The sequence below is a fragment of the Hippocampus zosterae genome, chromosome 12 (assembly GCF_025434085.1).
Source record: "Hippocampus zosterae strain Florida chromosome 12, ASM2543408v3, whole genome shotgun sequence".
Taxonomy (NCBI): Eukaryota; Metazoa; Chordata; class Actinopteri; order Syngnathiformes; family Syngnathidae; genus Hippocampus; species Hippocampus zosterae.
The window spans coordinates 5325879-5353003 of NC_067462.1; the positions used below are offsets into that span (position 1 = coordinate 5325879).

The window sequence follows — 27125 nt, forward strand, 5'->3', positions numbered from 1 at the left end:
CACAGCATACGCAAAATGCTTCATTGATGTGAGAGTTGCCGGTTGTTTTTCAATAGGTGCCCTGCTATCAAAAGTGGGAAAAGTATTCCTACTCTTGTACGTAAACGTTTCGGTAGAGCGGGGCTGAACCAAATGAATGCAATTCTAATTGACATCGCAGTCTAGTGGAATGCAATTTTCAAAAACCAAAGGCTGCAATTTGGAGCCCCGAAATGCTTCATTTGACTCGGTCGATAGGCTTTATTTTTATATTTTAGATTTATTTATGGTGTCTAAATAAGTTCATAGCGTTAAAAGTGACGTCTGCATTTCACGGTTTGGTGTAAAACGAAAAGTTTGAAGTGATACGGCCGCAGATTTGTTTGCGTGATTGTTTTCATCTGACTGACTTTTACACCACACTTGTTTGGGAGAATTTTGTAAGGACTAAATGTGTTTATTGTCATACCATTTCATTCATTGCGTTTGTTAACAATACCTTGAAAAAAAAGAATAGCGTATTAAATCGCAACATGGGGGCAGAGTACATTTTATTTTTCTAAATTGTGAAAAAGTGAAAATAAATGTCTCACCTCTCTCTATTTCGCCCCGTTTTGGTGTATTGTCATCTGCAGAGCATGAAAAACAAGAATATTTTGACAGAGTAAAAGATCTGCTTTCAAATGTAGGGACGAAAACTAACAATTGTTGGGAAAATACATTCTCAAGTAAAGGCCTGAAAAATCCAGTTGACTGAACTATTTGAAATGTTTTGTCATTCACCGCCTTATTTCATGCATTCGGCCAAATTCCACAACGCAAGACCAAAGTCGAGATTCAAACTGCGGATGGCAGAGGCTTCCCATGCTGCCCTTTGATATACATTTTCATAAATCAATCAAGAGCAATCACCACTGTCATAAAGGCAACGGCGTCTCATTCAACAAGGAAAAGCCCGAGCCAGGTGAAGCATTCAACGAAGCGTGTCTGGAATGCTCGGCGCGTGCTTGGTGGCGTCTGTTAACGCTCCGTATAAAAATACTGTTGACAGACAGGTGAAGTCCCGACACCACAGTAAAGCTGCGTCACTTCTGCTGATCAGCTCATTAAAAACCCGTCATACCATCGGCGAACAACCCGGAACATTGATGCACGCTCAGAATATTGCTAACGCACAAATATGTCGCAAAGAATGTCCGTCAAAGACTGAGGGAGGTGTAACGCGTACCAAATAAAATGATCATCAGCACTTTACGTTTGATTCCTTGCGCAGGCTCATTTTATGACTGGTTACTTCCTGAATGGTGACTTTTTGCACAGTACAGTACTGCAGCTACGCGTGGAAAATAAAGTAAAATGCTTTGTTAACGTTCGGCGAAAAGAAATGTCTTCTAAATCTAGCAGGCCACAGAGTGTTGGTAAAAACCCATTTTTATGATTATACACCTTTATTATATACTATGAGGCTTGAAAATCGTTTAAAAAAATCGATATACTGTATGTATCTATGTATAACATACATTTATATAGATACATATTTGGATTTTTTTTTTGCATCAGTTGAATATGTGAAAACAACACCACACTCAGCTGTCAATCAAACATTTCTATGACAACCTGGAGCAATGGATGCGACTACATCGAGCATCTTTCTATGCCTTGCCATAATTCGATTTTGACGCCACGAACATAGATTCGCTTAAAGCAGGCATGTCCAAAGTCCGGCCCGCGGGCCAAATCCGGCCCGCGGTCGAATTTCATCCGGCCCTCGGCCCCTGTCATAAAATCAGTGCCGTCTGGCCCGCAGGTTGGGCGCAATGAAACACGTGTTGCATTGACTGAGGTCTCGTAGACTGGTGAGTGATGTTTCATAGAGTACTGCTTCCCTCTAGTGGCTAAATGAGTAATAGCATTCACTAAATGAGTAATAGCATTTAGACACTAGAGGACATCACTCACGAGTTAACAAGACATCACTCCGTGTTTATATTGACTGATATGTCATATTTCAAATGATCCTTGCAGTTGTGGATATGTGTATTGCTTGTTCATTTCCCTGTTGTTCGAGTCAAAGGTTTTGTGACTATTGAAAAGTCATGACGATACATCTTATGTTTCAAATCAATTTGCACTCAGGAGACTTCTGTTTAAGAAAAAGTCAAGTGAATAAGCAGTTGCATGTGATATACCGGTTTCAAATCAACCAAAAGAAATTCTTAAGATTGTTGAAATTAAAATAAAAATGGAAATGTGAAACAGACTGGCTTACTAAAATTTGTTGAACAATATTGTTGCTTAATGTAAAGAATGTCAGCCAAGGTCGGCCCCCCGACATTTTACCACATAAAATCTGGCCCCCTTGGCAAAAAGTTTGGACACCCCTGGCTTAAAGCTTGCTTTGGCTGGAATATGTCCCACCAAGGCATCACAGGGCTTTTCCACACTGCAACAACAAGGCACTCTTAAGTGGCCAGAACAGCCCAAAGCGCTAGTGCACATGTTGGCTGTCCAGTTTGACTTTAAAATATATATTTTTTTTAAATCGACCCTCCTTCCCTTTCCACATTTCTCTGGGTGACGTGCACACACTCGTGACCAACAATGAGGCGCTCTAAAGCAGCCACACCGACAGACTATCGAAATGAAGCCGTATATTCATGGCATAGCTAGCTCGCTACTGTAACTGCACATCACAAATACACTGAGATAACGGCGGATGTGATCGAAGATGGTCATGTTTTTTTTCATAGTGGGGGAGGGTTAACTCATGCCATGGGTCCAAGTACGTCACTAGACATTGTTTAAGTTATGCAACCCCCTCCTACATTTGGAAACATATCTCTATAGTTTCGACTTCTCAGTTTGTCAAAAAGGCTCATAACGTCGACCGCTGTTGAGATTTTCCTCGATAAAGAAAGGTTGCGGTCTGATGAGTCGGAAAGAACAGGAAGTGCAGGGACATGGAGGACCAGGAACCAGGAACCATTAAGGAGGATGACACATCAGTTTCCAAGAAGGGTGATCGCCTTCCTGGAGAGAATCCTTTGATGTTGTCGGCTACAAGAATGACTCGTGGCGAATGCTCGTGTTTTACGGCAGACTAAAAACCACAAGCTAACAGAACATTTGTCAGACTAATTGTACAGCTCATTAGCTAATTTCACATTTTTTGTTGGTCATTTCACGAGATTAGCAAAGATACAGCAACAGCTTGTTCAGTGATTTTTTTTTTTTTTGGTTCTTCTTGTTCCCTTCTAGAGCGCCAAACAGGACACAAATGGCAGTAAAATAATTTTTACTTCCGTCCTTATGTACATTTAGGGGTCTGCACTTTCTAACTTTCTTTCACTTAAAAAAAATCACGCAGTAATTTTACTTTAACGAGTCTTTTAAATCCACACAAATCGGTACTTGTCCTCAAGTCGAGAGTGTGAATACTTTACCACCTCTGCAGAGTTAGCCACAAGCGCGTTAGCATGCCAACGTGAGCAATTACCGTCGACGCCGAATGAAGGGAGTTCTTGCATGCCATCGATGGAACAAAAAAAATAATAATCGAACGCACGCAAGGTTGTTCTGCTCAATTAATTTTATTTTCGCACTTTGAAATGAAACAAGGCTGTTGTAAAGCAGCACCGCCGATCCGCGTATGACTTAATGGTCGTGCCCGTCGACGGAAGCTGTCATCTTGCGCGTTGGTCCTCATGCTGAAATGAACTTACTCAATTATTTTGTCTAATCAGCCTGTTTGGGTTTCGTCTCCTCTTGCCGAGGTACTCCACAGTATGAACAGTTCACTTAGGCTCCGCAGAAAGGGGCTAATCAGTGGGATTATTGTTTTGCTGCTCCAATTTACCAGCTCCCTGTTTAGCAGTGATTGCTTGAAAATGTGCCATTGTGTTTGTATGAACTTGGGGAAATGTACTGCAACGTAATCACTTTATTTGCTGCAAGGATACACATAAGTGAGAAGCAATCGCAACGTACAGTCGGGTTACCTTGCCGCGCAAAGTCTTCCAAGCAATGTTGCCACGCCGGCTTTCAAAAGTATTCCGATGAGTAAGAAATCCTTCTTGATCGATTTCGATCATTGCAAATGGCAGCGTTGCAAAGTCCTGCAAATATGAAAAGCTGCAGGTAGCTTTTTTTTGGAACCTACAATGTGATGTTATCTTACATCTGTAACATGAAAATCAGATCATTCAATAAGAGAAAAGCTTTCGAAGTGCTGCAGCAGCTGATCATTCAGGACTGAGTCATCAGCTGACATTCTCCTTTGGTCACCGCATCTTCCACCGTAATTCCTTTCAGTTAATTCTGCCTAATTTAACATTCACTTCAACTTTACAGCCGCCCAATTCGCGGCTGAGCGCCAGGAAACAAATGCATGAGAAGAAAGAGAGACAGAGAGAGAGAGAAAAAAAAGGAAGTCTGAGGGGCCACTTGTTAGAATTAGTCCTCGACTCTTGTGGGGCCGCTGCCATCTAAAGATACGACAAAGACCCAAAAAGGGCCGTCGCCATGCAAGGATAAAACCGAGACCCCCCTCTTCCCCAAAAAACAAAAGAAAACAAAGAGCCACCAGCTTTAGACGACATTGTCACAACCTACCGCCTTATTTTAATATCATACTAACAGGGTCAATATTATTATCATGAAGTCCTGCCGCTGGTGTCTTCATTATGAAAATTTAGCAGAAATGTGAAATTCTGAGATTGATAATTTTCTTTACAATAATAAGTTTGATGTGCCCCAACGAGTCTAAACACGGCGTTCTGATAAATGTTACATGTCCGATTGAAAATGACATCAGAGTGGCGAAGGGCTCACGTATCAACCAACCACGGCTCATCTATTTTCTGGCTTTGGTCATGTGACGTTCACATTTTCAGTCGACAGAAGGTGGCAAAAAGACCACCCCAAGCGATGCAGAATAACAAGCGGATTTTGCGGCTTAATTCATATTCCACAAACCCGATATTAATTAGAATACCGTGTTTAGACGAGCGGGGGCGTACAGAACCAATCACTGCGAAGAACATTTTCAACTAGATTTCTCTTTTAAGCCGATATGCATTTCTATGAGCATAACATCTACTTCATACAATAAATGTGAAGTTCAATGGAGAACCTCAGAGGCATCTAATGGTGATATAGACTTAACGCCGTTAACTTTTGCTCCTTTACACGTACAACAAACTGATTCGAGCATCGCCTGATTTGGGGCCTGACAAAGACTTCCAATTTTTGGATTTTATGGCACTCCAAGCTGGGCACGCCATAATGTGACTCTTAAATGGTTTTAGGAAAGACCTCAGTTTTTCAGTGAGCGCCGCCCTCAAGTTTTAGCTATCATCGCTTTTAAATGACGTCGACAGACAAGACTGCAATCTGTGTCTAGTCAGAGATCAATACTGATACTGATTGAGCGAGCGCCCTGTGATGTCATTACCTGGGAGGATACGTGGTCAACATAATTCTGTTAAATTACAGTATTCATTCGCCTTCAACTTCCTGCGCGTGTCTTCACATGCAAGGCGGCAAGAGCACATCTGAAGAACTCGCATTCCTCTCACAGCCTTTTAAAAAAATGTTCACGCAAAGTCAAGTCAGCGCCGCAATTCTGTTGGCATTCAGAGCAGTAAAAGCTATTTTATGGGTGCGTTGAGGGTGTCTTACCGGTATTCAAACATTACAGACGAACATGAAGGCTATTCAGAAATTAGTTTTTACAGGAAACATTAAACACTATGAGATCTTCACAGGTCGTGCCCTGTACGCAAAAGGGCCTTCTTTTGCGTACTGATGTAGCAATTACCGTCAATACATTGGGAGCTTAAAGGAAATTTGACAAAATGAGAGGTTCAAAGCATTTTGGCCCAATTGTTATTTTTCATAGTATTTTATCTATTCTTTTTGTTGTGTTTTTTTCATGGATTCAACTGATTTAAGATTTTTTTTAATCGTGATCAATGTTAACCACAAACTAATTGCACATTTTGAAGCTGATGTGTACGATAAATAGGTGTTTTGTACGTTTATACTCTTAACATACGCCGGGACACATATCCTCATCTTAATGCAATGCATATCACCAGTGAGATGCTGACACAAAGATACTGACATTTTATCTTTAAGTTACAATCCCTCAACAGCAGCGCTACTGTAATGTGTTTTTTTTTTCAAATAGTACTCTTACTATCGCTGACAGAACTGAATGATAACTTCTTCCAAAACATTTCTTGACTTGGCATTCCTATTTGTTATTTGTGTGTTGTTCCCCTCTTTTCCCTTGCAATTACGACACATATCACTGTGCTTCCTTTCAGAATTTTCCTCCTTTGGCCATTCACGACAGAGATGTGCTTACCTGCCAACTCCATCGTAGTTTAACTTGGTTAAATCGTACTTTCTTTTCACCTTCGTATTTTTTGCCATGAATTTCTTCTTCTGGCCACTTAAGTAACGTACTACAGGTGCGTTATCTCCATTTGTGCACCACACTGTCCTCTACAGGCCAAAGCGCGCACAGCAGGAAGAGTGCAGTAAACAAGGCCCAATCGACGGACGCCGTACCAAGCCAACGAAGGGTTGAGCCTGAATCGTGTTAAAACAAGTCGCGTCGTAAAAGGGAATTTGTGTTAATGTGTTGACAACGTGTTAATTTTGAGACCGGAAAATCGTGGTCTGTTTTTGTGTAATTTTTGTTGAACGTGTTTTCCCTCATTTTTTTCGTCTATTATTTTCTTGAGTATTTTTGTTTTGTTTTGTTTTTGTGTGATTTTTTCTCAACATATACATTACATTACAAATATTTTGACATTTTCCTTTTATAGACACTAATCCACATGAATAAATAAATTCATATATAAAGTACCTTCCATGTTGTATTCTAAGAGAATGAGAAATACGCTTTTCAAAAATTATGGTAACGTGTAGAATCCCAAATCGATTGACGTGCAGAAGATCAGGTCAGATTTGTTGACGTAGACCAAATAAAAGCTAAACAAATGGATTCATCCTCTCATCTTTAGCTTGACCATTGACATTCCATTTGTTTTGCTCAAACGCAGAGCACCAGAGTGCCTGGACTGGGAGCAAGCTTCACATACGCACAAGTGTTGTCCCGCATCAGAGAACAAACCTTTTCAGGTCCTTCAGTGCCATAGTGCCGCTGATTGCACAGGCACCAGCAATTTCCTAACCAACGGCCACCTGAACAATGATGTGTTCGCCTTTCAGACCCTCTGGCCTTTCAAAGCAGAATCATTTCACAGTTTGGAACGAGATCTCCATAGCAACTCCTCTTTGAGGGGTTTAGAATCACCATCCAATAATTCTATGATCATCGGGCCTTGCCATTCCCAGTGGTTCTTTTCACAGTGGACAGAAGGAGGGGGCGGGGGGACAAGGAAGGGGGGTGGGCTAAGGAGTAGGAGGAAGCAGGAAGAGTCTCTAGTCTATTTCAGGCAATTTATCTTGCAGGCCCATTAGAATTCAAAATATTGCGACCTTCAATCACCGAAGATTTTATTTAGAGCCGTGGCGATCTCCACTCAGGCTGGAAAGGCATTCTGCTCTAATCATCCGCCACGAGTGGAAGCTGACAAAAAGAAAAAAAAAACTCTTCATTCTCGCTCGAGCAAAAACGCTCATTTAAATGCTGTGACAGCACGTCAAACACAAAGTGCACAAAAGGAGGATGATCCCGCCACCGCTAAATGATCAGCACACGTATTTGCCAGTACTGTATTGCTTAAAACAACGACTGATATGAACTCAAAACAAAACGTTCACGCCATAGGGCAGTTTATTTTATGACAGATTTTTAATAGCAAAAAATGATTTAAAAAAAACATGTTTGCCTTCAGTAATGAGTGGTATTATTTTTTAAACATCACTGGCTGCCATTGGGAGTAGACTCCCAATAGCACCATGGAGACTTACAAAAAAAAATCAATCTCACATTGAGTAAATCCTAAAGTTTCGTTCACAATACTTTATCATTGTCTTTAAGGACCTTTTATGTCTCAAAAGTATGAACAGGTCGCTACTCTGTCTCGGTGAATACTCAAAGAGTGACTACTCGCACTGGTGTAGGTCTGGAAAAACTTTGTTAGCGAACATCCCTATTCAAAAGTACACAGAGTGATTGCGCAACAGAGTTTCCCGTAGTGAGGGATGGACAACAAATGCGCGATGCCGGGTGATAGCCAAACAATGGCGAATAGCGTAATATTCCAGTCAACTTCAATTAAAGAGAGTGGCAGTCAATGATTTACCATAAATATTGTTAAACCAGTCAGTCACACTGCTACCTCAGGCAGCGCTGGCACTGTATGACCCGCAGACATACTCATCCAACTGTCAATCGCTCTACCATCCATCCATTTTCTACGCCGCAGGGGAAGTCCCAGGTACGCTGCCTCGGGGCGAGAGGCAGACTGGCACGGTAGCCTACCAATCGTCATAATGGCATGTCAAGTTGCCAGTTCTGTTCCACAACAGCGGGGTGTGTCAGCGGTGGTGTCCCATTTCCACTGCGCATCATTGGTGAAACATTCCGTTCAGCAAGTTGTCACAAGATTTTTGGATCCATTTGAAAAATATGCCAAGCACCGTCTTAAATTGCAATGTTGACAAGCACACCTGTAAAGTTCTGTTGTGACATTCCATACTGCAGTGCGCTAGCTAGCTAGCTAGCTAGCTAACTAGCTAGCGCACTGCTAGCTAGCTAGCGATCTATCTATGTATCATTTTTGTGTCGCAATTATGTGATAGTTTGTTATAGGTAGGGTTAGGTTAGGATATTCTTTTCAAAAGCTCTACTTAATTGATATTTTTGTGTAAATGACAATCGTGACCAAGAGTCAAAAGGCCTGCGTGTGACTGTGTGGAAAAACAAGATAAACCACCTTTGAATGATTCAACTCTTCAAATGCATGCAGTTTGAAGAAGACAAAAGTTAATCCTTCTTGTTTCTGTTGCGAGGGTTTAAGCCGCTCCCCACCAGTTTGAAGAGCATCGTTTTCGTGCCATTGACATAAGTGGCATTTATGGGCTTTTTTTTGTACAGAGACGATTATGTCGTGAAACAAAATGGCAACATGGCATTGTGACACCTGGCAGGTGACTGATCCAGTCTTTTGTACAAAACAATGCAGAATGTTGGGTGACATTGACTCAAGTAGCTAGTCCTTCCCTTTTTATTTTTGTTTTTGTTTTGAAACCCAAATTGGGGTATTTTTTTTGGACCCAGCAGTTTAAATTGTTACCATTATAAACCTTGTGTTAAATGTATAGTCGTAAGGAACACTTACACATTGCTAACAGTCAATATAAGCAAACCAATGTTAGCATCCGCCCATCCTTTTCATTTTCATTTTTAATTTCATTTCTGGGGACAATTTCTACCAGACTGGGTTACTTTTACTCAAGTTTGGATTTGGGCAGTCCGAACAACTGAAGCTGGGACATATTCAGAAAATTCTTGCCCGTTCCCTCCTCAATTATGTCCCCCCCAGTTCGTGAGCATTATTGCTGTAATATCCTTTTTTTTTTTTTAATAATTAAATTTCAAAATGGGGAAAAAAAGAAAAGACCTTGCTGTTAAGTTGAAGAAGAACCACGAGTTCTTGGTTACATTTCAAGTGTGAGCATGTGTGGCCTTGGCAGAGGTACATATCCTTACACGGAACTTCCTCGGTTAAAAACGGTTTTGCAATGGACACTGCCAAAAGCAAGGCAAGAGAAAAAAAAAGAGATTTTCACCCTTCCAAAATGTCTCTCGATAACTTTTAACGCTTCCAAAAGCACACATGAATGTCGATGGTGCGTACACAGCGCGAGATCAAACAGGCATGCGATGCTAGCGTAATTCAAACCATGCCACAGAGCTTCTGAAACTTAACACAGACAAGAACCCTCTGTACTTCTGTCACTCGCTTTGAGGAAGCCCTTTCAGAGGGAATGTGCTGCGACTTAATAAATTGTGACTTTTATGTTGATCTCTGCACCTAACGTACCGAATGGCCTGCGAACAAGAAGTTGTGCACGACCGAGTCACGCGCTTTGAAAAGCCTGCGAGTTTTTCAACAAGCCTTTGAGCTGGTGTCGTAACGCTCGCCGAGCGCTGTTACACCATGTGGAGTCGCTCACGAGGAATGCGGCAAAGTGAATCCAAGCTCAGCCTTTTGACTCACGTGTTATGCGGGAGCTGTCATCACGGACGTCGAGGACAAGAAGGCGTTTCCCGGCCTCGGCGTGCGTGAGCGCCTTTTAGCGGGTCGGCAGAGTGGACGGTGGGAAGAAACGGGAGCATTTTGTAATGTGCTGCACAATTATGTATTCATAATGAATCCCCCTATACCAGAGGTGTCCAATTTGTTTTGGGCGTGTCCCAAATACCGCTTGAAAGAACACTTGCCACGACTCTCCAAGTGGCACGACCAGTGTTAAAATGCTCCAGCGTCGTAGGCCCATGTGTCCATCAAAGACAAGACAAGACAAGAGGTTTGTTTGTTTTTTTTTCACTAAAATTCATTCATCCATTCATTCATCTTCCTAACCGCTTGATCCTCACTAGGGTCGCAGGGGGTGCCGGAGCCTCACCCAGCCGTCTTTGGGCAGTAGGCGGGGGACACCCTGAATCGGTTGCCAGCCAATCACAGGGCACACAGAGACGAATAACCATCCACGCTCACACTCACACCTAGGGACAATTTAGAGCGTTCAATCAGCCTGCCACGCATGTTTTTGGAATGTGGGAGGAAACCGGAGCACCCGGAGAAAACCCATGTAGGCCCGGGGAGAACATGCAAACTCCACACAGGGGAGGCCGGAGCTGGAATCGAACCCGGTACCTCTGCACTGTGAAGCTGACGTGCTAACCACTGGTCTACCGGGCCGCCTTTCACTAAAATATGTATTTGATATTATTTGGAAGCCTCTGGAACATTCCGCCCGGTTTGAAAATTCACGGCTGGTTTAAAATCGAGAAAAAATATCAGCAATAGCAGCTCGCTCTTGCCAAAGAGAGCGAGACCACCATGAGTAGATGTCAAATGTGAGAGAGGGGTGAATGGCGAGACATCCTTACCTGCTTTGGTTTGTGGAGCTGACAGAGGAAATCACAGTGCCGGTCCGGAATGGGCACTCTGCTTTCATTTTTGGTCAATGGTGCAGAAGGAGAAATTTTCAGCAGTAGTCTGACTCTTTGTCAGCACTGACGCTGAGAAAAAAAAAAAGAAAAAAAGGACGTTGTCCTGAAAATGTAAACAGTGGTGAAAGGGTGCTGTTGGGTTGACAGTCAAATCCACCCAGAAACACATCAGTGCCTCATGCAAGTCGATGCATACCGTATAGCCATTAATACAATTAATGTATCAGAATCAAACAACTCCGGCATGCTATATAATCACACCTAAGAGCCAGTAGGAAGCTGAAGTATTCTTCAAAATCTACAGACAATAACAACTGTCAGGCCTTTATAATGGCACATCATCATTTCCTGTAATCTGGGACAATCCCTTCTCTCAGTGTATGGCGGTTCTATGAACGTGAAATTGCTCAATCTTGCGAAAAGTGCATATGGTCACTCTTTAGATAAAACCATGATTGGTGCTTATGTCGGGGGGGTCAACTTGGGGCGAGGAAAACAGGGAACAATCCACATCGATCAACCCTTGACCACTTGTGGTTGCGTTAAGCTAGCATGCTAGGCTATCCTGTATTAGCTCATTAGAAAGATGCATTAGCAATCAGAGATGATGAGTTGTGATGTATTGGGAAGTTCTGTTTGTGAGATTTCGCTTTGTCCTTTTGATGTAATCAAACTACCGGTAGTTATTTGGGAAACCGCGGGGGGGAGGGGGCATCAAACTAAGGTTGGAATTCATATTTATTGGATTGCTGCAGGCGGCCCGGTAGTCCAGTGGTTAGCACGTCGGCTTCACAGTGCAGAGGTACCGGGTTCGATTCCAGCTCCGGCCTCCCTGTGTGGAGTTTGCATGTTCTCCCCGGACCTGCGTGGGTTTTCTCCGGGTGCTCCGGTTTCCTCCCACATTCCAAAAACATGCGTGGCAGGCTGATTGGACGCTCTAAATTGTCCCTAGGTGTGAGTGTGAGTGCGAATGGTTGTTCGTTTCTGTGTGCCCTGCGATTGGCTGGCATCCGATTCAGGGTGTCCCCCGCCTACTGCCCGAAGACAGCTGGGATAGGCTCCAGCATCCCCCGCGACCCTAGTGAGGATCAAGCGGCTCGGAAGATGAATGAATGAATGGATTACTGCATTGAGTTATTGTTTTAACAATTGGATGAAACTCAAGCCTTTTGAAATCCTCCTCTCTGCACAGAATGTTACACAACTTGACACAGCGGCGATGAAAGGACTTGAAGGATGCGGAGTGGTAGAAATGACATGAAATGAAAAAACATTTGTGATCCCGCTAAATATTTGGAAATGAGTTTCAAGAATTTTGGAGCACTATAACCTGACGGCTGACCAACCGTGAGACAAATCGTAAGGCCTGCAGGCCTTGACATGGAAGTGGAATCTGACCTGTGATTATCATGTGTCACTTATGTTTCACGAGGTCTTGTCTAAGCACGTTTCATGTGCAATCATTTTGTGTGTGTGTGTGTGTGTGTGTGTGTGTAAAACGACTCACCTTTGCTATGAAGCAACGTCATGTCTACCAAAACGTGCTTGTTTCCTTTTCTTGACCGATCATTTTATTCATGAGCAACCAAACAGTGAAACACCCTCTAATGTGAAAACTGAATTGTGATCTAAAACAAGAGCCGTAAAGAATTTTTTTGTGATTGCGATCATAATGAGTAATACTCATCTTAAATCATCTTTCCCCATTGAAATGAATTGAAATGACATTAATCGGTTCCGTTACAGACGACAGCAACTAAAAAAAAAGCATTTAAGGGGTTTCATTTTGTTTTTTTAAGAAGAAAAAAGGTCTCTGTTGCATCCTACTTTATGTGAACATACATGAATTGAAAAGAAATACCTAAAATCGGTTGGAAATGGTTTCAACGTGGCAAATTGATGACAATTTCACCTCCTTTAAAATAATACACGTACAATACGTCCCCATGTGTGAGACCAGGAAGTGGAAACTCTGAGAGTAAGACGCCCGGGAATCAATTTGGCCCACAGAAAATAATGTACATTCAATTCATACACTGCCGAGTCAAACTGTCACCAGGCTTAAAATGTACTCTTTGAATTTCTCAGCCTTTCTCCTAACACATGTGATGACGGTGTGATTTAACTTCCAGGCAATTGATATCCAGTCTCATTGCTCGTATGATGCATCTGCATGTTACTACACATGCTCATGCACGACGTTACCGAAGGCTGCCGTATGGCTGTACAATTTGTCATCAACATAAATCATCTTCCACTTACCGAACGTTGGGCAATTTCTATGTTCAGTGATGTGCCGGACCTTCCAATCAGAGGTGGACATTTGGCATCATATCGTCTCCTTTCTTTCCCCTGGGGAGACATTGGAGATGTCATCATAAGCCACTCGTATGATATTTATATTCTGCTCTTTCCTGATACCACACACACCTGCCTCGCAGCCGTTTCTGGCACTTTTTCAAAATTTCAAGACGCTCATTGTGAGAGAAGCCTGCAGAGGCAGGAGAGTGGACCGCATTGGAAATGGCTCACTTCATGTTTTCAAAATGAGAAGACGAAATCAAAGTTGATATCGGAAGCCACAAATTGAACAACTGTACTGTATTGTAGACTGTTTGAGAGTTTTTTTCCCCCTTAAACTGGCCACAATATTAAGTACACCTGCTACCGTGTAATCCAAATTGTAATTCATCTTTCCAAATGGAAAAATGCCCAGTTTTGGCTGAGGCCTTTCTAATGTTTTGCTTCTTTCTCAGCGAAACAGTCAGAAAAATATGCAGCTCCCAGTTCAAAGCAGTGTAGTTCTATACTTCTGCCACTCCTAAAAACAAAAGTATGAACAACAAGGTGTTATCGAAGAAAATGTTTTTTTTTCCCTGTGCAGGGACACCTAATATCGTGGCAGGTTCACGCAATGACACCCATATAAATATTCCACTTTGTAGAATTTCAAACTTGCCCGTTATTCTTACTTGTTACAACCACATCAGAGCAGACATCATTAATATTAAGACTCGGTTTAATTACTCAGAATGTAAAAGACCTCTTGACAAATTGCTCATATAATTACGGCAAATAATTCGCCTCAAATGTAACGACCGCATACTCTAATAGGGGCGCACGTCACATTTGTACCGTTTGTGAGAGACGGGATTTAAATCGCATGTCCTCACATCAACTCGCCCTCTGCAGGGACACAATTGCACATTTAAAAAAAAACGCCGGCCAACAATCCTGCAGCCTGTCTAGAACAGGCAGAAAGTGAGGCAGTCAAAAATGCGGGTGTGAATGAGGCGAGCGCATGCTGGGGTGGGGAGGGGGGGGGGGGTGATTTTTTTTTTCGGGGACGCGGGGAAGGGGGGGGGGGGGGTGAAGGCACGCACCCCCCACTTAGACTCACCGCAAAGGATGCAGAGCGTTTCGTTCACCCAAATAAATCATGTCTTTGTTTAAGGTACATTGATCAATCTAATGGCGTGTAATGGGCTGCTAATTGGCACACGGCTCACAAATGGAGAGCACGCAGAGAACTCCAGCACTGCGGTAAAACACAACCTGAGGGGCCTCTTTTGTCCTGAAGCGACATGTATTTTTTTTCTTCCTTGCATTTGCAAAATCACTTAGTAAGCCTAACAAAGAAAAATAAAGAAATACTATTTTATATATATATATGCACGTCTTAGTTTTGTGATTGGATTTGTTTTATAAAAGCCCCAAAGCCCTTGTGGGGCGCACATTAAGACGTGCGCTCAAGTCTGCATCACGTCCTAGAAATCTGCTAAATATTTACTAATAAATTGCATTGCCCTATTTTAAATATCTGAGAAAAAAATCTGTACATCCTATTTTTCCGGGGAAGCATTTTACACGATGTAATTTCTTTTAATAAATGGACATTTAATAAGGTGAGCATCATGCTTTTAAATTACCAGTGCCATGACTGCAAAAAAAAAACATTTCCTTGGTAGAATTAATTTTTTTCTACTCAACTGTACAATGTGCATGAGTATTTTAAATGTTATTTTGTCCGTTTTTTTTTAAGAGGGATTATTTGAACGATTACGTTTTGGTGACTGTTACCGATAATGCTCCATAATGAGGCTCGTTTTGAATACTCTACTGTAATGCAAATGCTTTGGTTTGGCTTTCTCCTGGTAAAAATTGCTTTAGCATTCAGGGTGATTCACGGGGCCGGGGGTTAGATTTTGACATATGTAATTAATTGTGATTCATGAAGTCTCCTTTTAAGTGTATCCAATATAGTGTGAATATCTTCCGCGGCGTCACGTGTATGTTCGAACTTTTGGGGAATAAATAATGCACGTGGGAACACGTGGCAATGTTACGCGCTCACGAAAGCATGAAGATGAGGTGGCTGATTTCATAAAGGACACGTAACTGCCCGTCAGCAAATCAATCATCGCCAACACTCATCGCACTCGCATATTTATGATATTAGCAATTTATCGGCTTCTTGACTCGAACTTCCTTTTTTTGTGCTCCTTTCCGTTCAAACAATTCACACCTTGGAATGAAAAATAAAATACGAGTCTCTTGTTTGGTGTTTTTACATAACTTAATTTTGTGATGAAGTCATCCGCCGTCAACATTTCCCTGATGACGTGTAACGCAGATGCTCAACAGAAAAGAACGAGCAGCGAGTGTAAATGAAGAAACGCTTACCTTCCGAATGACTTGTCCCAAACGAAGTAAAAAAATGACGTTGGACATTGGAGCAGGAATTCAAAAGAACAAATGGAGGGCATTAAAAAAAGCCGAATCCAGTGTGGTGAGCCCGAACTGAGGCTGAGAAGCAGCTGGTTTGTGGGCGTGGCCTACGGCGCTCCAACGCGCGCTCACTCCTGCGATTGGCCGACAGCTTCCGCGTTGTCAGAAGTCGCTTCCCGATTGGCTGCGGGAGCTCGGCGAGCCCCACTTCAAAACAAGACACTCTCTCCAACTAAAAGTAGTGCCGGGAGACTGGAACCACAACAGAACCCGTGTTGAGCCGAGCCACAACACGGAGGCTCTGGATCACTCCAGTTCCGAGCAGGTTTCACGTCGCCGCCCGTTTTGCCACTTCCAGGACATAACTTGGATATGGCTACCTCCATTCTTGGGGTGAGTTGTTTTCAAAGTGGCACTTGAGGCAACTTTTGCGAGTCCATCTAAAAAGAGGTGATCCGACATACGGTCCAAGTAGAAAGGGCGAATATTACGGTACACGTCCACGCGGGGTGTGTGAGTGGAACTTTGTTGTGTTTCCTCCAGGAAGAGCCTCGTTTTGGAACGACACCTTTAGCAATGCTGGCTGCGACCTGCAACAAAATCGGAAACACGAGCCCCCTCACCTCTTTGCCCGACTCCAGCGCCTTCTCCAAGGGTGGATTTCACCCGTGGAAGAGATCCACGTCGAGCTGCAACTTGGGCTCGGCTCTGCCCGGCTTCGCGGTGGCGACCAGCCGCGCCCCTACGGGACTACCGCCGACGAGCGGCGCGGGCAGCAGCGCCTTCTGCCTGGCCTCCACCTCGCCCACATCGGCCGCCTTCTCCAGCGAGTACGGCGGCTTGTTCACCAACGGCGGCGGAGTGTCGAGCCAGGAGTCCGGCCAGTCGGCCTTCATCTCCAAGGTGCACACCTCCGCGGAGAGCCTGTACCCGCGGGTGGGCATGGCGCACCCGTACGAGTCGTGGTACAAGTCCGGCTTCCACTCCAGCATCTCCGGCGAGGTTGCCAACGGCGCGTCGTCCTGGTGGGACGTGCACACCAACCCGGGCTCGTGGCTCGACGTCCAGAACCCCTCGGGCCCCCTTCAGGGCTCCCTGCACTCGGGCACGCCGCAGGCCATCCACTCGCAGCTGAGCGGCTACAACGCGGATTTCTCGTCGCTCACGCACTCGGCCTTCAGCTCGACGGGAATCGGCCCCGGCGCGTCGCACCTGCTGACCACCGGCCAGCACCTGTTGGCCCAGGACGGCTTCAAAACGGTGCTGCCCGCCTACACGGACACCTCCGCCGCAGCGGCGGCCAACGCCATGATCTCCGGGGGTGGCTCGGGGATAAGCGGCTCGTCGCGCTCGTCGCGGAGATACTCCGGGCGGGCGACGTGCGACTGCCCGAACTGCCAGGAGGCCGAGCGTCTCGGGCCGGCCGGGGCCAGCCTCCGGCGCAAGGGACTGCACAGCTGCCACATCCCGGGCTGCGGCAAAGTCTACGGTAAGACGTCGCACCTCAAGGCGCATCTGAGGTGGCACACGGGTGAGAGACCGTTCGTGTGCAACTGGCTCTTCTGCGGCAAGCGCTTCACGCGCTCCGACGAGCTGCAGAGACACCTGCGGACCCACACCGGCGAGAAGCGCTTCGCCTGCCCGGTGTGCAATAAGCGCTTCATGCGCAGCGACCACCTGAGCAAGCATATCAAGACGCACACTGCCGGGGGAGGAGGCAAGAAGGGCAGCGACAGCGACACCGACACCAGCAACCTGGAGACCCCGAGGTCCGAGTCCCCGGACCTTATTTTGGAAGGGGTCAACCCCAGGATCACGGTTAAGGACCAGTCCCCCCACGACGAGCCCTGATGAGAAAAAAAGGAACTCCCCCCTGTCTCCCAGCGTCCGAACTGCTTCACACGGGTCTTATTTAATAAGGGAATATTTAAAACTGAAATAAGATCTCTCACCTCCTCGCGCTTTGGCAGTATTTTAATTGGGAGGAGAAACCTGTTGAACTTGGGACAATGTGAGTTGCATCTTGTATATGACCAACGACCACGTGCTCATTCCATGTTCTTGTCGTTCTTAAAATTGTTTTCGTTCATGTTGCTTCTATCCTGAACGTCAGGGAGTTTACTTTTCGATGCACTTTGTGGATATATGTACGTGCACAGCTTTCTTCAGATTTTCCGTTTTATTTTAATTTTTGTTGCTCGAAAAAAAAATCTATATATAAATGTTTACCTGTAAAAAAAATCCACACGTATTAGACTTTCATTTTAAAAAAGAATTAAAACACGTTGAAAAGGCTTTTTTACTGTGTGATGGAAAATTTGGGGTATTTATTTCGGCTTATTTTAATTGTCAAATTCACAAAGACGATTTTTTTTCAGCCGCCGTAGAATAAATCATTGCTTAATGTGGCGTAAAAAGGGCGTTCCATGGCCAAATGCAAATGCGATTAATTATGACTTGGAACACATGCACAGCCCCATGTGTCTTGTATTTCAGATTAGGGATGCGGCCTTGATCACAGCTGTAATTAATCACAAAAAGGATCTTTTGTTCATTTCTTCTTGTCACGGACTTTGATGACGAAACAGTGAAGGAAATTGTCCAAATTCAAATATTTGATTTTGGACAATTTGAAAAAGATCGAGATTTAAAAAAAACTGTTGGGGGGGCAAGAAAGCAGATGCAATTGTGTTTAAAAATGCATCTTGCTGGAGTCCCTCAAATGTTACATTAAAAAGGTTCAAGGACGCTCTCGGGATTTTTTTTAAAGGGTCAGTGGGGGGGGGGGGCTGAATCAAAACCCGTAATGCAAAGACGTTGTCCGATTTTTTTCATTAAGTCAGTGGACAAATGGCAGAAAATCCGATCTGAGGAAAATATTTGGAGCTATTTAAATCCAACGAGAATCAAACGAATTAGCATCACATGCTTCACTTCAATGATGGCTAATTAAATTGGTTGTAAAAACTGCAAAAAATGTGGTGCGCCACTGTACCGGTTCCGATCAGAGCTCGATTAAATCAAATACCCCATTTGAATTGACTGAAAATTGATCATTTTAATGGTTTAAAAGACGGCTTTGCGCTTGTGTTTCCTCCCTCACCATATCAACATTTACTTTCAATTCTATATACAGTAATTGTCAACTCGGGTTGGGTGTTAGTATTGTGGATAACAATGTGACGAAGATCGTGGACATTAAGTGTACACAAAAAATAAATCAGTTATATTAAGTTCAAATACGGAATATTTAATTATGAGAATATTGCACTACGTCGTTTCACAATGAACGCTATGCATTTAACACAATTACACGTAAAAAAAATATGTTGCATTTTTTTATTACAGGCCTCAAAAGCTGCCTGTATACGTAACAGGATTATTAAACAGTTTTAAAAAGACCTCACATATCCACGATTTTGTGCGAGTCCATTATATTGAACATGTCGAGGTGACGATATTTTGTCTACTGCCTCCCTCTAACGGTGGGAAAAGAAACTGCACGGCTCTTGAGCCTTTTCAAAGAGAAATATGGATCGAGAGTTGTGAAGGCGCCCTCAGTGTTTTCTACTGCTCTTGACGCGACTTCTGCTTCTCTCTCTGCTTCGACTTCTCTCACTCGGCGCCCTTTCCTTCCTCCTCCTCTCAGCGTCTGGTCTGTGATGGCGCTCGCCGCTTCGGCTCCGCTCTCGTTTGCGTTCTCGACCTCCCTCCGGCAGATCCCTTTTCTTCCTCCTCTCCTCGGGGCTTCTCGCTCTCTGTGTCCGCATGTGTCGACGTTCTCCGTCGTGCGGGCTGGCCGGAGCCTTTTGGCGGCTCTGATGCGGCCTGTCGGGGCTGCGCGCGCGGGCGGACGCCTTCTTCTTCTTCTTATTCTTCTTTTGGCTCTTGAAGTTGCCGTCGGAGTCGCTGGAGCTGTCGGACGAGTCGTCGCTGTCGCTGCTGCTGCTGCTCGAGCTGTCGCTGCTCTCTTGCTTTTTCTTGTGCTTCCGTTTGCTCTTTTTCTTCTCCTTTTTGCTCGTCTTTTTCTTGGAGTTCTGCTTCTCCAGACGGTCGAGTTTCCTGTCGGTGAGTCGCACGTGTTTGGACCAGAATTTGCCGTTTTGATTGAGGCGGTGAGAAATAACACAATTGTAATTGTGGTTGTACTTTTTCACTGCATCATCGGAATTTAGTTTTTTTTTTTTTAATCTGGCGATGCTTTATGAATCAAGTAAAATTGCAATCTTAACTTGGAGCAAAAAAAAGGGAGAATACACATGTTGTGTCAAGTGTTTTACCTGAGCAGCTTCTGTTTCTGCTTGGTTGTTAAAGATTTCAAAAATTCCACCTCTGGATCTTCTTCTTGGTCACTCGCAACATATTCCTTTTAAGAAAAGAACATTTGGCCATCAAGATAGAAACACACAAGCAGCTCCGGGAAAATAAAATAAAAATGAACAGACCACCACCAAATTATCGGTTTCATTAATCAATACAAGATATCTTCCGCTTTATATAAGAGCTGAACGGCTTTGAAAAATGAGCGATTTGCGATCTAATAATTTTTTTTCTCCAAGATTCCCTTTCCCTGTATTTTTTAAAGCAAAGAATAGCAATAAATGAACAATCTATTACAATAAACTCCAGTAGATTTATGAAACAAATGGCTCACAATCAAAGAAAAATAAACTCTTTGATATTCACGCAGGGTTCATCGACTTCAATGATCAACTTTCTTAAACACTTTGGCTTTGCGACAACTTGCCAAAACTCTGCCAAGCGAGTGAGGCGTATTCATTAAAATCAGTAAGTCATAAATCAGACAACAACAATAATGCAAACGAATCTGTGGCTTTTTGTCACTTCCACTTGAACGATTATTTAAAGGGGGGGTGGGGGGGTCTTGCACTCACTCAACTTCTCTCCGTACCATATAAATAAAGCGATCAAATATACATTCATAAAAATAAAGCTCTTCGAGTCCATGCATGCATTTGACGAAAACTAACATATTGGTTTCATTCTAAAAACTACCAAGAACAGAATTTCCAAATACTTTTTTTTTGGTCATTTACAGACTCAAACACTAAATTGACTCAACAGCTTGTTATGACGTTAAATTATCTTTTTTGTTCTCCGATTCCACCACGCTTAGAATTAAAATAAATAAATAATATCGTTGGACCTCCAGCAATGGACATGGCCCAAGTGGAGTATGAGCACCAGAAGTGGTCACTGGGCTCCCTCTAGTGGTTAGAAAACGAATCCTAAGGCAAATTCAAATAAAATGGACAAGATTCATGCAGCATATTGAACCTTTTTTTTTTCCTCGACATGCCATAAGGTACATTATTGCCTTTTCAAGGACAATACGTTTTCAAAGACAGCTCAGTTGTATTTAACTAAAGTACAATACATCACATTTGAATGTTGAAGAACTGTTTTTCAACTGTACAATTATTAGTGTGTGTGTGTGTGTGTGTGTGTGAGAGACAATTACCTGCACTGTATCACAAATGGTGGCGCTGCGATCAAGGACGCATTTCTTGAGGGCAAAGCCACTGTTACGCATCTCGGCCATGAGCTCCGAAGGGTGCATGGAGGGACCTGTTTAGCGGAAATCACAGCATCATCGATGGCGGAAACCGGGCCCTGCCGTCCTCGCGGCCGCGGCGGGAATTTCGGGAGGCGGCTTTGTTAACGGGATCGCGTATCAAATAGAAGTCACTTCACTTCTGGCTGAGCAAAGCAGACAATTTCAAACTCGGGCAAAAGCAGCGGTTGGGTTGGGTGGCACAATACACAATAATGACAATTTTTTTCTTTCTTCTTCTTCCGTGGGACGGCGGCCATTAGCGTGGCGTAAAATGGAGCCGTTGACCGGATTATAACATTATTACTTGCTGATTGCACAACTCCAAATTTGCTCAAGCGCAAAATGTTTTGCTTGAGCTTCTGCATCTCTTTGTGTTTGACCGCAGCGCCACGCACTGACCGCAAATGTTATTGTCCGACACTCTTATTGAGTAACTTTACGGGGGGAAAAAAAGGAAAAAGAGGAAAAGAAGGGAGGTAAAATTCTACATGAACATGTAATCTGAGTAAAACGGGCGCCGTCCAAGCGTACCTGCCGTCTCCTCCGACGCCATGGCGCTGGCGTTGATGCCCGACAGTCCAAACAGAGGGCATTCTCGGTCCGTGTTCACGTGGCCCCACTTGTGGCATTTGATGCAGCGCACGTTGCGCACCTGGAAAGTCAACAACACAGGTCGCCCTGGCATTCGATTCATTCGACTTCCAGAACAGCATATGGCACACAAATAAAACTGGACAATTTGAGACCGCGTCACATTTCTTCAGAGGCAGATTGAAAGGCTCAATGTTGTTCAATAAGAAAGCTGAAACATCAAATGTGTCAAACTTTTTGTTGGTAAGCATGACAAATCACCTGGATTCCAAAAGGCTGATCTCTGATGTTCATGTCATCTTTAGCATACCTGCAGAAATAATGATAATTCCCGTTCAATCACCATGAGGTATCTCGTAAACATTTGCAGGGGGGGGGGGGGGGTGTAAAACATGTTTTACTTTTCTCTGGGGGCTCCCTTCTGCCATTCAAATTTGTACTCTTCTTCTCCCTCCTTTAAGAAACAAAAGAGATACAAATGGGCAAAATAGGCATGTAAATGATCAAATGAAATAACTTTACCTCTGCTTTCTCCTCTGCAGCGGGGACGGGAATTGGGGAGAAGAGCAAAACAAGTATTAGGACTGAACAAAAGTAAAAATGACCATACATAAAAACATAAAATAAAAAGATGAGTTTTGTTTTTGCGCTCATTTCAAAGATGTGGCACGAATCATATGTCCACCAAAGGATGATTTCTCTTGTGTACTATTTACAAATTTGTCACTGCGTTCGCGAGCGTTTCTCCTTTGCCGAAACAATCCGTCCACTTCACAGATGTGGCATAAACAATAAAACTGCAAATTGAGTGGCTTTTTATGACAATCAGCAACTTGATATGCCACACCTCCGAGGTGAACGCAATATCTTGGCAAAGATGTTTATGTTTTCTTGAGTACACAAATAGAGTCGTGACGACAGTATATACCTTTGGACGCTCCCGGTGGAGCCTCATACATGAAATTGAGGCCATTTTTAACCCGATCATCCCCCATCAACACCCTAAAGGAGAGAAAGACAAAATGAACACTCAAATAGTCACAAAAGAGTTCTTTTTTAAATGAATATTCAAACCGTTATCATATTTATTACCAACTACTGTATGCTTGGAAAAGTGTCCAATTTTACTTATTGGTCAGATAATTAACATATAAGATCTCTGTGGTCTTTCTCCAGGTTCTGCAAGAATGTCTGCGTTGTGTTAAACTAAACATGCCCGGATGTCACACCGAGTATAAGCACTTATTTTGTGAGGACGTTAACGTGACTATATTCGGTGGGCTACCTGTTGTTGTAGGTGTCTTGCTCCTTCAGATAGGCCTGCATCAGGTCTTCCTGCTTTCTCTTTTCGAAAGTGAGTTTCTGCTCTGCTATCCATACCTGCATAAGAAAAAGGAGGATCACACTTTTGGACATTGTAAGCATAAGTGAAGTGAATAAATGGAGATTCAAGAAAGGTGAAAATCCTCATATAATAATAACTTGACTTTCAATCAATCAATTTCAATTGTTTAACTGCCCAACAAGCTTGAAATGCAAGCGTCGGCGAAGGAAGCTAGGTTTGTTTACTAGCAAACGAATTACGGCAATGCTTCATTCCGAAACACTAACTTTGACTTACCTTTTTGATATTAGACTTCGACGCAGGGTGAAAATCCTTTTTACACATGAAGTTGGCAAATGACTTCCCCATGGCTGGTCATGAAAACTGTCCGCGCGTTACGATGAAATTTCAGCTAACGCTTGATAGCTTGACTCCATTCGGAAGTAAATTAAAGGAAAGCGGAAGTCGTGGTGCGTTCATAGTCTGTGGGAGAATGTGTTGTCTCGTGTGTTTGTTGCGTAAGCATTAATTTTATTTCATTGCTCAATAGTAAATTGAATTTGATGCATATTTTGCGCATGCATTTCTTTACATTCGAAGTGTCATTCAATAGCCCGCATTATGTGTGTGCGTTTGTGGCGTCAGTGAGCGACATTTTCATATGAACATATGTCATTACAGCATTTGCCTGTAACAATAGCAACTCGTGTTTTATTTGATGAGAAAACGCAGTGAGAAATGTTGCAATTTCCAAACCAGTAGCTGCACAATTGACTCGTCATGTAGCGGTTATTTGCGACATTTGTAGGCAGTGAAATTGAATGACCCACATATAAACGGCATTTCTCATGGCGTCTTTAGAACAATGAAAAGTACCGCACGCACCAAAGGATATATTTAGTGGCAAGAACATACATTTAAGTACATCCCAAGTTATTGGTACATGTCCTTGCGTCCCCCGATGCACCAAATAAATCTAATATTATCACTAATTGTTAACATTAGTATTATTAGTAGACTTTGAGTTTCAAAACATCCGAGGTACAAGGAACGCACCACCATCGGCTATGTTAAACTGAAAAAAATGTTGTAAATTTCAGAACGCTTTACGATGCCTGAGTAAAATAATATATCACAATCGTTAGCAGTATATGTTATAAATAGAGGCGTAATGCATTTTAAGATGAAAACATAACGAAGCAGTCATAACAAGTGTATCAACCTGTGTAAGTAGCCAATCAGAGTATCGCCACGTGACTCTCGTACGGAACAAATGCGCCGAGACTGACACACCGTCAAATCGTTCTTGTTTGTCTTGTATTTGCTCTGAAACGGTGTTTTCTCATTTTTGTATTCAATGTTGTCAGGTCATATGTGACGTCCTTTTCCGAGCAATTGAGTTTCGTTCGCTTATGACCCAGCATGCATCCTTGTTCTTGTGACACCTTTGTGGCTCTGCCGCCTTCCACCGAAGGACAACGCATCATTTTTGGAAAGAATTCCGACAGGCCTTGTGATGAAGTCCAAGAAGTGCTTTATTTCCCTGCCACAGACTATGAGCCGGGGGCAAAGGTCGAGGTGGGTTCACATTCTCCAGTCTCAGCATTCCTACTTTGTGACCTCTTTGTTACAACCGTGGTTTTTTCCCCCTGTCTCTCTTTCCCTGGCGAGTAGTGTACTTACATCCAGATAGAGCAAGTTGCCCACACATATGCAATTGTATTGAGCAGACCGGCCTGGCTGTGGGGCGCAGAAATGGGCGCAAATGAACACCAAGTTTGTCTTGGGAATGAGGCTGTGTGGGGAAGAGAGAATCCCAATGACAAGGAGGCACTCCTTGGCATGGATCTCGTCAGGCAAGACTATTGCATCGTAATAGAACATGATCATGCCAGAATGCATTGCATCGTATTGCATTGTAAATTTCCCCAGTGTGGGACAAATAAAGGATATGTTAATCAGTCATACCTGTCAGAAAAACACAACACTTGTTTTCCAGGCTTGCATTGGAGAGAGCCGACACTGCTGAGAAATGTGTGGACATCTTAGCCGAGCTTCTGGAGAAATATGGCCAAGGAGGAGCTTGCTTAGAAGAACAATGTGACTTCACTTACAACAACAGCTTCCTGATGTCGGACCGGAAGGAGGCCTGGGTGATGGAGACCTCTGGCAAGCACTGGGCTGCTGAGAGGATAGAAGGTAATGAGAAACAACTTAAGTGTACTATTAGATAGGCTATTTGAAATACAGTATGCAATTTTTTGTTCTTATTATGTGCCCCCCCCCCCCCCCCCTAGGTGGATATCGCAACATTTCAAACGAGTACAGCATCACGACCAAGATTGACAAAGAACATCCGGACCTGCGCAAATATGCACAACGTAAAAACTGGTGGAACGGAAAGTCTCAATTCAACTTTGCCGCCGTCTACTCCTACAAGAACACGTCCAGAATCGAAGCGTCCGGCAGTCGATACTGTGAAGGGAAGAAACTGTTGCAAAAGAGTAATGGTGAGTTCCTGTCCGGCAAGTTGTGCAAAAAGTACAAGACCATTCAAAAGTTCATATGGAAAGGTTCTAATGCATTTTAGGTTAGTCCTGAAATATCAACCGAAAGCCAAGTGTCCATTTGTTCAAATCCGTTATGAAAGGGTACATCACCGCCCAGACGATGATGGACATTCTGAGGGACAAAGACAGTGGCATCAACATGGAGGGCATGTTCATGACAACCGGCAGCATGGTGTCGGTGGTACCCGTTGATCCAGCTCTGCCGGGGGTTCACTATTTTACCGCCACTCCGGACCCCGAAAGGTGCGGCATCCATTTTCTCCAACCCATTTCCTCACTCGCGTGAGCTGGAGCCTATCTCAGCTGTTTTTCTCCCACATTTTAAACTGAAAACGTAAAGACCGCAAAAGATGGTCAAGCCTATTAAACTCGGTAACACAGCCTTCTCTGTTATACGACAGATCAGTCTTCAAACCCTTCGTCTTTGTTGAAAACATGAGGGTGGAGCTAAAGGAGACCGCTTCCCCCACATATGGCCCAGAGGACCCAGTAAAGAAGAATCCTCGCTTCCAGAGCAAGCCGGACAGAAAGCACAACTTATTCGCCAAGCACGAGGTGGCGGCCGCCATCATTGAAACACACAAGGTGATGAAACAAACCCACGTGAGGTCACATCTCAACCCGCGGAACACTTTAGCGATGCCGTTTTCTGCCCGATAGGAGCGAGGAGGGCGGATCACGCGCGGCCTGAGGAGGTTGGAATGTGAGAGAATAAAACAGATGGAGGAGATTCTTTATCGTGGCGTCGAGCAGCCCGATGCTTTGTTGGATCTGTTCCCCAGCGCCGTGAGGGATGAGATGAAGCTTTACAGCGGCGGCGTCAACGTCCAGGAATCGAACGTTCGGGACACAGCGGCACTAGGAAACACGTCAACTGTCACCACAACGTGAAAGTCAAAATACATCGGAAAGTACGTCATTAATGACTTTGCACACGAACCGCGGCGTACAATATGTGCAAACCTTTATTCAAAACAATCCATAAATAAGCAAGCACCGTACAAAATGTGGCGTTAAGTCCATACAAATATTTATAATTATCCACTTAACATTTTCAAAATGAAACAATATTGAAACTTGCGATTCTATTTGACCTGAGCAAAAATAAAGTTCATTTCCCTGCCTTGCATTTGATATGATCATCAGAAATATTCAGAACGGTAATTGCCCTTTTTTTTTTTTTGGTCATTGAAA

The 27125-nt window shown here is 43.6% G+C and overlaps 4 protein-coding genes and 1 long non-coding RNA gene across 7 annotated transcripts in view; 2 read left to right on the forward strand and 3 right to left on the reverse strand.

Annotated features, from left to right (window-relative positions):
- Nucleotides 1-6427, reverse strand: part of LOC127611727 (obg-like ATPase 1) — a 34090-nt gene extending 27663 nt beyond the window's left edge. For 2 of the 3 annotated variants that reach the window (XR_007965434.1, XM_052082456.1), the window contains exon 1: nt 573-607. Coding sequence is in view for 1 of the 3 variants with exons in the window: in XM_052082457.1 (XP_051938417.1) it covers nt 6350-6362 (13 nt within the window). In the remaining 2 variants the exon portion in view is untranslated. Of the gene's footprint in view, nt 1-572; nt 608-6349 lie in introns of those variants that run through there. The other variant, XM_052082457.1, reaches the window with a different exon arrangement.
- Nucleotides 6428-11082: 4655 nt separating this feature from the next.
- Nucleotides 11083-16040, reverse strand: LOC127611729 (uncharacterized). Its single transcript, XR_007965436.1, has 3 exons — nt 15824-16040; nt 13399-13492; nt 11083-11209 (listed from the first exon to the last, which is right to left on the reverse strand). It is a non-coding gene; the product is annotated as an uncharacterized LOC127611729 (long non-coding RNA).
- Nucleotides 16041-16118: 78 nt separating this feature from the next.
- Nucleotides 16119-18163, forward strand: sp9 (sp9 transcription factor). The gene is made up of 2 exons (XM_052082445.1): nt 16119-16261; nt 16412-18163. Exons 1-2 carry the CDS (start codon nt 16241-16243, stop codon nt 17717-17719), a joined length of 1329 nt encoding a protein of 442 aa, XP_051938405.1. The 5' UTR covers nt 16119-16240; the 3' UTR covers nt 17720-18163.
- A 1207-nt stretch (nt 18164-19370) lies between these two features.
- cir1 (corepressor interacting with RBPJ, CIR1) lies at nt 19371-23828 on the reverse strand. The gene is made up of 10 exons (XM_052082450.1): nt 23659-23828; nt 23323-23417; nt 22966-23039; nt 22560-22573; nt 22439-22491; nt 22299-22347; nt 21978-22098; nt 21351-21457; nt 20149-20234; nt 19371-19930 (listed from the first exon to the last, which is right to left on the reverse strand). Exons 1-10 carry the CDS (start codon nt 23728-23730, stop codon nt 19426-19428), a joined length of 1176 nt encoding a protein of 391 aa, XP_051938410.1. The 5' UTR covers nt 23731-23828; the 3' UTR covers nt 19371-19425.
- An 817-nt stretch (nt 23829-24645) lies between these two features.
- scrn3 (secernin 3) lies at nt 24646-27060 on the forward strand. The gene is made up of 7 exons (XM_052082444.1): nt 24646-24939; nt 25036-25217; nt 25361-25560; nt 25659-25871; nt 26012-26174; nt 26333-26516; nt 26592-27060. The coding sequence occupies exons 1-7, from the start codon at nt 24784-24786 to the stop codon at nt 26820-26822; spliced, it is 1329 nt and encodes a 442-aa protein (XP_051938404.1). The 5' UTR covers nt 24646-24783; the 3' UTR covers nt 26823-27060.
- The last annotated feature ends 65 nt before the right edge of the window (nt 27061-27125 follow it).